This window comes from Berghia stephanieae, chromosome 3, assembly GCF_034508935.2.
Source record: "Berghia stephanieae isolate SIO BIC M18660-M18661 chromosome 3, UCSD_Bste_1.3, whole genome shotgun sequence".
In the NCBI taxonomy this organism is placed as follows: Eukaryota; Metazoa; Mollusca; class Gastropoda; order Nudibranchia; family Aeolidiidae; genus Berghia; species Berghia stephanieae.
In genome coordinates, this window is record NC_088362.1 from 82,142,081 (window position 1) to 82,157,880 (window position 15,800).

At 34.6% G+C, this 15,800-nt stretch overlaps 2 protein-coding genes across 2 annotated transcripts; one reads left to right on the forward strand and one right to left on the reverse strand.

Annotated features, from left to right (window-relative positions):
• Positions 1-1,526: 1,526 nt before the first annotated feature.
• On the forward strand, positions 1,527-12,267 carry LOC144968613 (uncharacterized). Its single transcript, XM_078907119.1, has 6 exons — positions 1,527-1,664; positions 3,300-3,475; positions 4,353-4,446; positions 5,428-5,526; positions 6,683-6,833; positions 7,422-12,267. The coding sequence occupies exons 1-6, from the start codon at positions 1,599-1,601 to the stop codon at positions 7,697-7,699; spliced, it is 864 nt and encodes a 287-aa protein (XP_078763245.1). The 5' UTR covers positions 1,527-1,598; the 3' UTR covers positions 7,700-12,267.
• LOC144968614 (fucolectin-like) lies at positions 10,757-15,721 on the reverse strand. Its single transcript, XM_078907120.1, has 2 exons — positions 15,234-15,721; positions 10,757-14,340 (listed from the first exon to the last, which is right to left on the reverse strand). The coding sequence occupies exons 1-2, from the start codon at positions 15,355-15,357 to the stop codon at positions 13,694-13,696; spliced, it is 771 nt and encodes a 256-aa protein (XP_078763246.1). The 5' UTR covers positions 15,358-15,721; the 3' UTR covers positions 10,757-13,693.
• Positions 15,722-15,800: the final 79 nt, after the last annotated feature.

A 15,800-nucleotide genomic window follows, 5' to 3' on the forward strand; every position in this document is an offset into this window, starting at 1 on the left:
TTATGAAATTGTTATATTCATATATTGAATGCCTATAGGCTGTGTTAGTCATCATCAATTTGCATATCGTGTGAGACTTAATTCTATGCCCATTAGAATTTTGATGGCTACACACAATCTACTCCACATGACTCACATATTATGTGTGAACTCGATTTCTCAGCGATAATTCAAGCGATCTTTACCATGGTCGATGTCTGTACTTGTGACAATGATATTAAAAGTTTTGAGTTATTGGGAAAAACACTATATTATGCATAACTTACCTGACTCGATGGACAGGGAGGTCAGAAAACAATATTGTTTTCATCCGGGATCGATCTAAGCGAGTGCTCTACCAACTGAGCTATCGGGACCCTCAAGCTGTTAGAATTTTGCCTGGCCATTGCAACTAACTGATCAGTCTATTGCTTTATGTTTTGATAAACAATGTCACAATAAATTGATCTATTTCATTTACCTATCCATCTATTTTAGAGTCTATTCCTTGCTATTATTTTTACCTTGAGAGATAAATACCGACTATATGGTCTAGTGGTATGACACTCGTCTTCAGAACGGAAGGTCCCGGGTTCGAATCACGTTCTGACAGACGCAAAGTTGAGTCCTTGGAAAAGGTTTTTCACTCACTTTCTCTGACCGTACGCAGGTGTAAAATAAGTACCTGGCTGTTAACAGCGTTGTCTTGTATCAGAATAAAATGTAGTAGCGCCTAACAGGCGTCATGTCTCGTCCTAATATTGAGAGCTACAGTTGATTTCGGGCCCCTTGTAAAGCGCCTTGAGCACATTAAGTGGATATTGCTCTATATAAATGCTTCATTTCAAAATATATATATATATATATTATATTAACATATATTCAAAGCGCATTGTAATGGATTCACCAGGCTAAATAGGCTTCAAAACGGTTCATTCCCTCCCACTAGCAGCCCATTAAAATAAAAATTCTATTCCAAGTTATATTTCCCTATATGTGATAACACTATTAATATTTCTCTCACTGCAATTAGATATTTATTCACATTTGAGTCCATTGGGATTATGCCTAATTCGATGAGATAATATATGATAAAGCAAAGGCTTTTTTTCTATCAGTGCCACCTATCTGATCACTTACCACGCTCAATATTGTTTGACTTTCATTATAAGACGAGACATCAACACCACTTTCTCACCCTACACTACCACATGTTTTGAAACTCTTCAAGGATGTTGACAAATCTCTCTGCGTATCATCAACTCAATATTTCAAAACGGACCTGCGTAAGCAAAATAAAGCTTGTTTTCATTTCACCCCCCCCCCCCAACTCCAACAATCCATCCATCTAACATCCTTCTCGCTGTAGAAATACGCAAAATGGAGAACGACGAGGATGAATTAGTAAACAAAACAGGTATGATCATGACCTTTTGATCCAGGTGAACAGTGAAACATGTCAGTCATGAAAACTCGTGACGTCACGATGCAACCACGAAACGACCGGGCGGCCTTATAAATATGAAGCCCTAACACCTACTAACCACAACAGGGACAATCAACAACCAGTTGACCACAAGAAACAGAATTTCCAAGTCAAAAAAAAAAACATTGCAACCATGCAGAAACTTATTTCTTCTGTACTTTTCGTGCTGTTTGTAGTGGCTTCCATCGACGCCCAGAGAGTAAGTGTTCACAATTTGATTATTTATTTAACATTATGAGTAAATCACATTTTAATTCAATTTTAAAATTCAAACTCTAGTAAACATTGTCAGTTGCCATTTAGTGGAGAAATATATTAAATTTAGGTTCAAATCTGGGCAAATCAGTACACTTCGTATGAATGAATAATTTTATGACGCTTATTAATTCATTCTTGTAATTCACTTTAGTAAAACCAATTTCTTTATGTATAAATACAGTTTTATTTATATATTTATTTATTTATCCTCCGTCTCAGAAAAACGTCAAAATAAAATGTGACATTGTCTCAAAACGGTATTAATATTATATCAAGATTATCTTGATCATTAAAAATTATTTATCAGCTAAACTTAAAGACTTTAAACATGAAAATAAATTCCTTTCATTGAGGAAAATGAATTTTGTGTGTCCAACTTCCAAAGACTTCAATTTTATACTGCTCACCATGTTAACTTTAAACTCAATTCTATTCAACTTGTTCTATCTAACATAATACCCAATAGAAGCGATGGGTTACACATGTCTTTATAGTAAACAAAACCTTAAATATCATGGGCAACTTGAACTTAAAATAAATGGAATACTTCAATTACATTTCATGCAAACGTTTGTGAAGTTATTAAATAAGTTTGGCATAGAAATAACTAAATCTTACATAACTTTGAAAAGAAATAGTTGATTGATTTTCTTTATCTCCCAGTCTTCAAAACAATAAAATAAATTATTGATAGTATAGAGTCTAGATCTAAATCCTTCAATGCTAAGACATAAATCCAATATCTGTTTTTAATTCTTAATTTAATTTTAAAATATTTTTATCTATGTCACTTAAAGAATTTAGAATCCTAAGTGCACGTATTAGAAGCTGTGAAGACCAAACGCTACATTTGGGTTTGGTTCATCATTGTTGTAATTAGACAACATTGCCTTGGATTGAAAATATTTCCATGACAACAATGAATCGAATACAATAAGGATTATCAGACCTGTAAGTTTTTCCCCGGTCATTCCATGATATGGTAGAGCACTCGTGTCACACACAAAGGGACCAAGATTGATCTCGGGTGCAGTCGAGATTTTTTTCTGACCTCCATCCCCTCCCCCCCCCTTTCCACCCAGCAGCGAATGGGTAGCTGGGTCTTTTAGATCTGGCGGAAAGTACTTTTCGATAGACTAGCGTCCTATCCAAAGGATAGTAATCAATTGCTATTGTCCGTTTCACGCTATAGAAACCGGGATAAACTCCGGATCCATGGGCCTAATGGCTCTGAAGGACTACTTTTTACTTTCTACTTCCATGATATGATATGATATACAGACCTGTCTGCCATTACAAAAAAATCGTAGAATTAAGAATTTTTGGATCCAATTTCAGAACTTTATGATTATCTTTGAGATCAAAACTCATTGAAAATGAAAGTTGATGCCAGACTACACCTTTTTAAGAATTTTGATGTGTTATTTAATCCGTGTGATGATAAATTGTTGATAACTATTAAAATGGGTCATAGCGACCACAATATTCATCTCTTAAAAAGGGAATTTTAAAATTTTCAAACAGGCAGCTGTTATATATGAAAATCAGCTTTACAACATCTTTCTTGACTCTACAGGGCGGTGGCGGAGGTCGTCCAGGAAGAGGGCCAATAGGGAGGAGACCTGGGGGTGGTGGACGTCCTGGTGCTGGTGGACCACCGATTATTGCTGCTCTTAAAGATGCTGATAAGTACACATGGGATGTGGATGCAAGTCCTGGAGCTCTCATTCCACAGAAAGCTTTTGTCCTTCCGTAAGTATATTGTCCGATCAGATTACGTGTATATTCTGTAATTAAGAATGAGATTTCATATCCAGAAAGCCCATCGGACTAAAGTTTTCCCGGTTATTATAGATTGAAATAGAAAGTAAATTTTGAAACACTTTTGGATAGGATGCTAGTGCATCGAAATTGGGTCGGAAGAAGGGCGAGAACCCCTGTCCCCTCTTAAGTGTCTCCGAGATCGTTACTGGTTCTTTTGTTGGTCAGATTAGTGCACTTGCAACTGATCTATCGGGACCACTGATATTATAGTAACAATATATGTCATTGAAAGAGTCAAATATCTGAGACGTCATGATGGTGGACTTGGGTATAGGCATTGCTAAATATTTTAAGTGTAGGACGCATGTGCAAACTAAAAAGAATAGTGCTGTAGAATTTTCCAGATAAGTGCTAGGCGGCTCTTTACAATATTAATTGTCATTAAAACATTCATTCATTGAATGTTTGAATGACCATTACTATTGTAGTGTAATTGTTATCTTTTAGAGCTATTGGATAACTTGAGTTTGGTTACCGATTTTCCTGAAGCGCATGAACTTGTCAGTAAAGTTGCCTGATGCAATGTGAGGGATTCTTTCCGGTCGCAAAATACATTCCTTCAGATCTTCATTAATCTCGGCAGCGGTACTCAGTATAGCTTCCGCCCAACAGAAGACACGTTTAAAAAAAAAATTGAGGCAAAACATATTTTAATTCAATTATCGATGAATTAGCATAACCCACATCGTGTCAAACTAGTTAACCCTAAAACTTTTGTAAAATGGTGAGATTTCCATATGTTAAAATCTTATTGAATCGAACATGCGACAAGTACCCCAATCCCATTTTTCAATTATGCCCACAGGGATAAAGATATCGTTGCTCTCGTGACATTCAGCAAAGACCTCAGAGATCTCAACATGACATCCTCCATTATTTTGATGAACACTGCCACTAATGTAAGTATTAATAGTTATTCTGCTCTCTCTCTCTCTCTCTCTCTCTCTCTCTCTCTCTCTCTCTCTCTCTCTCTTCTCTTCCTTTCTTAAAATTCCTTCTATTTGTGACTTTTTCTCTTTGTAAGTCTTTCAACGTATTAATATTTCACTCTATCTATCTATCTATCTATCTATCTATCTATCTATCTATCTTTCTATATATCTATCTATCTATCTATCTATCTTTCTATATATCTATCTATCTATCTATCTCTATCTATCAATCTATTTGCTTATAGATTGACATATCTATTTACTTGTCAAGTGATCGATCTATCTATCTATCCATCTATCTATCAGTCTATCTTCTGTCTATTTCTTTTCTTCTTCTTCTTCTTCTTCTTCTTCTTCTTCTTCTTCTTCTTCTTCTTCTTCTTCTTCTTCTTCTTCTTCTTCTTCTCTCCCCCCCTCTCTCCCCCTGCTCTGTCATGTAAACTGTCAAATTAATAGAACTTAGAACTGAAATTTAAAGCTTTTCTGATTCTATTAACTAGATCAATATATTCTGACCATTTATTAGTTTTGTATCTTTACGACTATGCATTTCTTTCCCCTTTATTATCTTGTGCTCGACTTTTGATCTGTAGATTACTGGAAAAGTCCCAGGTTTGGGTGTCTTTGTCAAGACGAGGGTCATTTTGATCAACCGATATTTGAATGACGAGATTTCTGGCCAAAGTTTCAAATATCTACGTGTTTTATTTTTAGATTAAGGCCGAATACTCACCTTCTTTTACTATACTCAGTTGGAAAAATAGTACCTGGTCGCTCACAGCCTATACGTTAAGTGTTGCGTTGCCTTGAGACCCCATGTAAAGCAGTTTGAGCATATTAGTTGAAAGTGCTCACGTTGAAAGCATACGTTTACAAAATCAATGTCCAGAGCATTAGTTATCTCATTATACTTATGCTTAGATTTATTCATCTTTCTATCCCATGCAGACAATGACCATCAAAGGAAGATTCAGACGAGGCCCATGTTTCATGACTGACCTTAGCGCTACGAAATTAGAGATTGAGTCGGACTTCTCGGCCTGGAACGTAAGTCAAAGCTATAACCTCTTCCCTCTTAGTACACAAACGAACAAACAAACACACAAATACAAAAATACTCTCAGACACATTGGCTTGTTTGGACGTAGAGTATCCAATGAAAATTATAAAACAGAATTTTACAGAAAAAAAAACATTTTAAAAATTTATCTCTTGGGAAAATTTGGCTTTCAAGGAACGAGTGAAATATCTTAGATGTCATGATGGTGGACTTGGGTATAGGCATTGATAAATATTTTAAGTGTAGGACGCTTGTGCAAAATAAAAAGAATATTTCTGTAGAAGGAATCTTTAAATAAAAGAGAATGTAAATACTATATTTTATACACAATATCGTTATAAACAAGGATAAGACATGTGACATAATGATTAGTCTACTACAAATGTGGAATACATGTTTGAATAACTTTAAATTTCAATTCAAAGGTTTATTTTAGGCAAATTCATATATAAATCATACATCAACCTAGAATTTCCAATGAATAAATTAAAATATGATAAACCAAAGCAAACCTAATAATAATAGATACATGAATATATCAATAAATAATTAAGTATGAATAAATAAATAAATTTATTTAGAAATAAATAAATAATTAAATAAATAAAATGTATAGGGATAGGTTGAGTTATAAAAAAGACCATCGTGTTTATGCTTTTCAATTATAACGATTATTATACCGGGTGTCTAAAGACTACTACATATTGTGTTGTTTGTAAAGTAAATACGATTTTAGTCCATCCCATTGTTGATATTATGTGCGGCTATGTAGTCTTGTGGTATGACACTCGCTTCGGATTGGAAGGTCCAGGGTTTGTGTCCTGCTCTGAGGGGCGAATAGATGAGTCCCTGGAAAAGTTTCTCTACTAACATTCTCTTACCTTACTCAGGTGTAAAATGAATACCCGGACGTTAACAGCGTTGCTTCAGTTCGAAAAATTGTAATATCGCCGAAAGGCGCCATTTCTCGTCCTACATGTTAAGTGCTGCTGTTGACTTGAGGACCCATTGTAGCGCGCTTTGAAAACGTTTAATGGATCTTGCTCCATAAAAGCTCAATTCTTTATACGTCCTAGTATGACTGATATCTTCATTTTTGCTTATGCCATTTTATTAAACCCTATTTTGAATTATTCTATACAGGACACCACAATCACAATGGCATACAGCGAAGCTCTCAATGGTACAAATGCTCCACTGAGCAGAGAGGAAACATTGGCCATATTCCAAGCTGATCCCTCCTTGGCGAGATTCTGTCGTGGAGCAAGACTGATTCAGACCACACCTATGTTAGGTAAGAACACTGGCAAATTATGTCCCTTTTAACAATTAGAGAAAAAGAATAGGCCTGATTTTTTAATCTGAAAAATAGACGAAAATATTTAACAGCATTTTGGATTTTGACAACGACTAAATTGCCTTTGGTTTCGTTATGTCCAATTTTCTGAGCTACAACTCTCTACGGTCGTATTTTTGTTCTCTCTCATCGATACGCCTTTAATACTTTACAATATATATATATATATATATGCGTGTGTGTGTGTTTTGTCTTTAAGAGTTAGGAGTTAGATATAGGAGATGTGACGGGGAGGGGGGGGGGGGGTTACATAATTTTAAAAAAAATGATTTGTTCAATTATTTTAGTATTTTGCCAGACGACATACATGTCTGTTAATAAAAATATTTTTTCATTACCATGAATATCAAATTCGTATATTAGGTCATCAAATTTAATACAACTGAAAGTGTTTTTTCAATTTATAATGATTTTGTCTATTTTTTATCTATCGTCGTTTCTTCTTCTTGTTCATATCAATCTTATGCATTTTGAGATATCTGTAAATGTACTTCAACGATGTCTGAATATTGTTTGCTCTTACAGCCGGTGAAGAAGACCCTGACACCAAGACGTTAACTTTCTTTGGCTACGACTCTCAAGTTTCTCTCATGGTTCCTGGTAATATTGGAAGCAGACTCCCCGGTAGAAGAGGTCAGGGTAGAGGTGAAGGACGACGCCCAGGTGGAGGTCGCGGAAGAGGTCAGCGACGAAATGGAGATGGAGGTCAGGATCAAGACCAAGGCCAAGGACCACGGGGTCCTTTTGGACGTAGAGGAGGTCGAGGTGGTAGAGGGCGTGGTGACGGTAGCCTTAATCTATAATGAGTTAATTTTGTGCTAGGCGGGATTTATTCACTACTTAAGCCACAATAAACGAGAACATTATTTTTATTAGATACCGCCAGTCATTACGATTGTTAGGAAGTTATTGTTTCTTGTTGTCAAAGTGATTGTGTTAGAATGATTTTAAATCACACATAAATAGAAAAATAACACATTAAAAACAACGGGACTTAAGTTTATTTATGATGGGCAGGAATACTATCTTGTTTTATGTTTTATAGACAAATAAGAGAACAAGTTTAACATTGAATAGAAACGTTTGGGAGAATAAAGTAAGAGGCATATAGTCTTTCGGTTACGTAATAAAAAAATCCAAACGATCCCAGAGTGCAATTATACAGCTTTTAGAAATTAAATGATATAAAACATTGCATTAAATTGATGCCGAAATTACAATGGAAATCCTGTCTCTCTTTGATAACGTTTCTTTCTTCTAAAATAAGATATCCATTTGTTTCGTTGTTGAATAACATCTTTCTATGTGAAGTGATTGAATTTTCTAAATCTGGAAGTTTTTGAGATATGAGTAAATGGTGTCTGATGATAAAAAATGCAATAACGAAAATGGTATTATTCGCGATTTGAGATGATTCGAGTTGTTGAATCAGATGTTTATTTTGAATTTGCTGTTGTGATCCCATCCTTTTGGTGATCATTTATTTTAATGTACAGGATAATTGGTGATGTATAAATGGTTATAATTCCAAGATTTGTGATATAATTGTGTCCCATCGTATCAAAACGGTATTACGTCGTGGCAACTCTTATTTCTAATCGTGAATTTAATGTTAAAAAGATCAGAAAGGTGAGATTTTGATTTTTGTGATTTTATATAATATTATATTAATAAAACGGAAATTAGACTGGAGTCTCAACTTTGTGACTTTTATTTCAGTTTTCAACATCTAAATCCTTCCGACTTAATACCGTTTTGAATCAATGAGTCACTATTGATATATTTTTCATACAATATTTTCTTATTCAATGGACAATTTTAAAAAGATTTATAAACGTGCCCGATGGTGTGTTAATGTGTAAGAATTTGTAGATGAATGTTTGTGTTGCGTTTGTACTTACCTTCAACTTACATCAAAACTAGAATGAAATGACTTTTGCTTTGATTTATCTTTCTATCTATAAATGTTTTCTATTTTGTAATAAAAGTGTGAAAAAAAAATCACATATGGATTAATTTATTTCTATCCCATTAACATTGTTGTCATTGGGAAGACAGCTAAGAAATGGAAGTTAGAGTGATTAAATACATAAATATGAACATTCATATAGAGCATTTTTCGGATTAACCATGCTCAATCAGCACCATAATGTTTCATTTATTCCCTCACAGCAAGCTATATGGAACCATATACAGTAAAATTCGTCTAGTAGGCGCATTTTTGTACTAACAACGTTACAATATCCGTCACTGTACATGGCCAAGTACTCATTCACACACGAGCCGAGTGGGATAATGTGTGCAAAGTGCCTTACCCAAGGTGACAGCGTCGGGACCAGGATTTTCCACGATCACTGTCATCGATCCTCTCTCTGACTACCTTAAAAATTGTTTGACTTTTTAGGCCAGACGAAACACCTTACCGCTAAACCACACATTACAATATTATGTGTGATTAAATACACATTACAAATGGGATGGAGAAGTCGTGACGTCACACTTTCCACTCTTCCGGTTCAAAACCCATTGGAATTGTGTAACCAGTCCCTTGGAGAACTAACAATGAATAGGTTACATTTTGAGTCATAAACTGGTATACCTATTTTAGTTGCAGGATATATATGCATATTTTTATTATTACTGGGCGTGAAGTGCAATGATGGATAATCTTTATTGACAACCAGCATCAATTTGGGATAGAAAATATGATGTCATCACTCTGAGACCAGAGGATTTGTTGCGCAATGTATGCATCCAGTCCTCCAGTTGATTGGCTTTATACTTACAAAGAGATTTAAACCAGTATTTTGACATCAGAGTTTTGTTCTCTATTGTATAGAACAATATCCTCTAAAATGCTCAAAGCGCTTTACAAGGTGGGTCTGGACAACAGCAACACATGGCATGACGGTTGTTAGACGATAGTACATTTCTTTTCGACAGCGACAACGCTGTTGAATGCCAGGTATTCATTTTACACCTGAGTGCGGTGAGAGAATGAGAGTAAAAAGCCTTTTCCAGGACTGAACTATGCACCGCTGGTTGTTATCAAAGGCTTAGCTCAAACTTGGGTTTTAATCAAAGGCTATGCTTAAATTTGGGTTATTATCGAAAGCTATGCTCAAATTTGAGATATGGTCGAGAAGGTGCAAATTTTGAGGTCAACGTTCCCCCCTTCTTCCCGAAAAATTAGACAATGATGGAGGTCTATTTTCAAATGTTCGTCCAACCAAGTCATCGATCAAATGATTTGTTGCTGTCCGACGATTGGATAATTCTTAATAAGTGTAAATTTGCTTCTTTGTTCATAAAAGCTGTAAATATACCCATGGGTCAAGCTGAACAAAGTGATCTTCTGTGTGAGGTTGAATATTTCGAGCTCCATATCAATAGAATTTTTGACGTGATTAGAAGATTTAGAGTCTTTTGTTTTGATTTTAAACTGTTTCATGTATTAGCTATAAACTGTTTCATGTATTAGCTATAAACTGTTTCGTGTATTAACTGTAATGACACCCTTTGGTGTGGTTATGCGATCGTGTGGTATGACATTCTATTTCGGATCGGAAGGTCCCAGTGGAAAAGGCTCTTTATTCAAATTTCTCTTACCGGACTCAGGTGTAAAATGAGTACTTGGCGTTAACAGCGTTGTCTCTGTCTGAAAAACAAATGTAATATTGCTGTGGGGTAGTCGCTCACATATGTAATGGCTTGTGATCGTATAGTGGTTTTTGATAGATGGTAATGATATTCCTTTGCATTGTGTTGTAGATGTTAATAATGACTAAATAGTTCAAGGGCCAATGATGATAATTGAATTTACAACATCAAGACATTCAAATAAAAATCCAGATTCCAAGTTTCATTTCTTACAGCTTTATTTGTTGTGATAAATTCCAAATCCAAATCAAATAGCATGGTCATAATTTAATCAGTTTCATAAATTCCAAATCCGTAAAATCAATCCAAATGTAAAGTCATTTTGCCTATGTAACCATTTTCAATATACGTGGAATATTTCTAAATCCGTAAAATAAAGATTCTTAGTTAGACACTAGGAAAGTGCAGCTCATCGTGAAGTAGAATCGTAGAATAATCTAGAATCAAAAGGTAGAATGTAGAATAATCTAGCATCACTATGCTTTTCCCTATTGTAAATTCTACCCATAATTCCACAAATCACGCCACCTTGTAGTTTCGACAGTTCCTTGACAGTCTAAATTCCACCCCTAAAAGTAAGGTCAAATCATATTCAAACCTGAAACGTTAATTCTTACATATTAATGTTAAACCCCGCCTTTTATGATATAATATACTTTTGGTAAACGTCAGTTTTACGTTCAGTACACCCAAATAACCTGTACGCCCATATAATAAATTCCAACTATAATTTGATGCTATTATCCCCAAATACCAAGCAACACCGACCAAAGAAAGTGATTTTCTAGTACTCAATATAATGACTAATCCTTTAACTTTGGAACGTAAAACTGTCCTAGACTACTCGATATAATGACCAAGTTTAACTGATATACAAGTATCGTGAACTCATTAAACCCACTTGCTGTAAGCTAACTCTCTTACATCGCCATGTCTCGTTCTGCATTATTACGTGTTACTGCATGTCAGAGACCCCTTGTAAAGAGCTTTGAGCACGTTTAGTGGATATCGCGCTATATAAAAGCTCAATTTTATTATACTCAACCGATGGTAACTTATCAATTGTTTTATAAAGCCAATTAAATGGAAAGACTTCATGAGAAAAACTCCTTTATAAACGTCCAGAACAATTAAATATGAAGGAAAAGTTAAAGGTTACAGCCTGAATATTTTCATAAAAGACCGACCAATACCAGCAGGTTCAGGAAAGAAAATGATTTTACTATAGCGTAATAGCGAACAAAAATAATGAGTCGTCGCTATTTTCCTTTGTAAATAATGTAGCAGTTCAAGAATTTATTTCTCCAGCAACTATCCGCTTAGAAATTGTATTTATTCTCCGCCGTAGCGAATGAACAAATTTACGTCAAGTTTCATATAATTTGTGGCTATAAATAGAATTTTAATCATCTTGTTCATCTCGATAGAACACCGTTTTGAAAAGGTCGCTCATATATGTGTAAATGCATGACATAATTAGTCGAAGGGAAAAATTTTATATTTGCATTTTTTTTTCATTTTCTGAAAGAATATGCTTTCCAGAGCATTTTAATTTTTATTTGAAGTAAATCGGGTATTTTTCATGAAGTTATGGTCAGATGGTCAGATATCCAACAAATATTCTCAAATTTCATACTTTTTCAACTGGACTAACTGTAAAAATTATTTTGAAGTAAAATTAAGCTTTGATATTTTCCGAAGATGTACAAAACTGGTTGATTTAATCATTTATGACAAGAACACGCTTTTGATAAAAATTGACCTTCTAACTAAACTTAGCAATACCTCAGTTCAAACCTTTTCACCATCTGACTGATTACGTCAATCACTGTAGCATATTATTATAACATTAGAATTTTACTGTAATTCACTTCTCCTTACTCCACTCCACAGAATGTGTTTGAACGGAAAATGTCTGGTTAAATCATGTTTATGTTTAGGAATTTTTGAGCGACAGAATGGGTTATCATTATGAAGACAAGATATTTAGGCGGTACATAGTCTAGTGAAAGAATTAGGAATAAAAATGCCAATACAGTGAACATTTACATATATACAATATTAATATCGTTGTATAAAAGGACACCATAATAAATAGAAATAAGAAAAGATCTAAAATAAAGTGCATTCATTCTACGATATGGCATATCACTCTGGTATGTAATAAGTAAAATATATATTTATATTAGTGTACTGAACCAATGGTGAAATCAAAAGCCTTCAACAGTCGTGATGTCACTTCCCTCGTAATGACGCATAGTAACTTATTAACTGGTTCTAAACTATCGTAACAATGGTGGACATCCTGATGAAATGCTTCTCCGACGAGCATAAACGTGTATCCAGAGGAGAAAAACATCATAAATCTGATCATGTTTTGACTTTAATACATTCTGACCACATGACATGTGAAAAAGTTCTAGCCAGCATGAAGAATAAAAAGTACCGATTATGTTTGTTTAGAACAAAAGCTGCTCGTTGCTGGGCGGACGTGACTATTGAATCCTATTGCTTTATAAAGTCAAATCAAGTGGAAACAACTCTTCCAGTGATGGACTATTGTCAGGAAGTCATAGCAGCAGATAGAATAAGGAATAAAAATGCTAATGCAGTGTATATTTACATATACAATAATACAGATCGTCGTATGAATAAACATCAGACAATATAGATATAAGAAAAGATCTAAATAAAAAGTGCATTCTACGATATGGCATATCACTCTAGTACTTAATAAGTAAAATAAATATTTATATAAGTGTACATTGCGACTTGTGGTCTAGTGGTATGACACTCACTTTCAGATAGGAAAGCTCTGGTTTCGAGCTGTACTCAAGTGTAAAATGAGTACCTGGTCGTTAACAGCGTTGTCTCTGTCCGAAAAAAGAATTGTAATATCGCCTAAAAGGCGTCATGTCCCGTCCTACATGTTAAGTGTTGCTGTTGTCCAGGGATCCCGTGTAAAGCTCTTTGAGCACCTTTAGTGGATATTGCGCTTTATAAAAGCTCTAATTGTCTTTACTCAACCAATGGTAGCTTATCAATTGTTTTATAAAGCCAACTAACTGGAAACTCTTCATGAGAAAAACTCCTTTATAAACGTCGAGAACGATTAAATATGAACGAAAAGTTAAAGGTTACATTCTCAAATTTTTCATGAGAGACCAACCAATACCAGCAATGTCCGGTGAAGACTGGACACTATCAACATCAATACATTCACACAGTTTCGTCGCTTCCTCTACTTGTACAAGCAGTGCACATCTTAGTCCAGTTGATAAACACATTCTTACGCAATTCATTCTCGTGAACTCTTCAAGTGTGATTGATACATATGGTGTCATTGTACTCTTCCTCTCTGGGAAAACATAGAAACCATTGGCGTTCATGATTTCTTGCGCATCAACAAAGACTTCAAATTCACAGATAGTGAGATACGTGAACAACGGTTGCCATACATAAACGTACCTTCCACAAATAGATTTGGATTCACATTCCAACGAATGAGGACCTGCTGGGGGAAACTCGCCTGGAAAGTGCAGGCACAACTCACCAATACGGCCTTCTTCCTGTGCTGGGTAAGGTTTTACACCCGACACGTAGATATAAAAGTCACTAAGACGATTGGAATAAATATCTCTGTTTGTGATGTTGATGTGGCGGATGGGGTAATAGTGAACTAAATCAACAACCCAATAGGAATTGGTGTTGCCCACATCGTGCGCACATGAATTATCTCCAAGAACCGTGTTTCTTTTACCATCCACAGCCAGGCTTGAGTCATCTAAAATGATACATAAAACAAAACAACAGACAAATATGTCACCCAGCGCCTCAACCCAGTATTATGTTGAAATGATTACATGCAAACAAATTCAAATCCACACAATGTTACCATTTTTTATTCTTTAAAATTTCTTAGATATGGGAATAAGATATAATAATATAGGATTAAACCAAGTTTATTAGATTACAAACACAAGTTTTAATTTAAGATCTTAACGAGCTTGTTTAGTGAAAATCTTTAATTAACATGAGGGTTTATAACCGAAAAAAAATTACCCAACAAATAAACAAAACAAAACGTGATGTAATCATTATTACACTCATCGTATCCAAAACCATTCACAAAATTAAGGAATTGGTTAAAATTAAGACGAATGAATGCAAAACAATTGGAGTGAATTGAAAATGTCAGGTAACTAAAATTCACCTCTCTTCATCTTTCTCTAGGTGTGTAATTACGTCATCACGTTTCGTGTAGATCATTAAGCACAATTTAAGACTCATAATAGTGCATTATGGAGTTTAATGCCTGTTTACGTCACCCAAAAAATGATAGACCAAAAAACAAAAACAAAAAAACAAAAAAAAAAAAAAAACACAAACAAAAAACAAAAACAAAACAAAAACAAAACAAAAAAAACCCAAAAAACCCCCCAAAAAACAAAAACAAAACAAAACAAAACAAAACAAAAAACAAAAAAGAAAAGAAAGAAAGAAAATGAAAAAAAGATGGATGAAGGGGTGCCGTAATACGATTTAACCGAAATAGGTAATTTATTGACATAGAGTAAAGACCTCATAGACTTGGTCCTTCGGCTCTCAGGTCAATTAATTTCCGATATCGATATAAAGTTGTTTTGTGTAGAATATATAAAAAAAGACAATACTTACAATGTCTAAACTGGCTGATTTGATCCGTTGGTTTTCCTAGGGCCACATTGACGTATTCCACCTGGTCTGTTTGTTGTGACAATATCAAATATAATATCAGGTTTACAAAGCAGTTTCTATGCATCTCGCTTAATCTTTCGCAAAGAGGTAGCTATAGAAAGAATAAAGCTGACGTCACTGTGGTCTTTCTTATTGTTTAAAACTGCTAGTTGGGTTATTAGTTCTCATTCAAGTTCCTCTTACAGACTATAAACGTTGAATATTACACATAATTTTTGGATATTTGTAGGAATCCTCTGGCACACAGAACAGGTGAGTATTTTACATAAACGCTTAGCATCAATAATTTAACATCAAGAATTGATATGGAATAGAAGATGTGCATCATAAATCGTACTAAAACTTCGTGCACACAAGAGCGCGGGCATTAGAGATAGGAAATGAAGGAAGAAACTTGTCGACGACTGACAATTGTTGAAATCATCACCATAGCTCTATCGATATATTTTAACTAAATAGGTAGCCGATCCAATTTCTATAATTGCAAGATGTAGAAAATAGCTAATT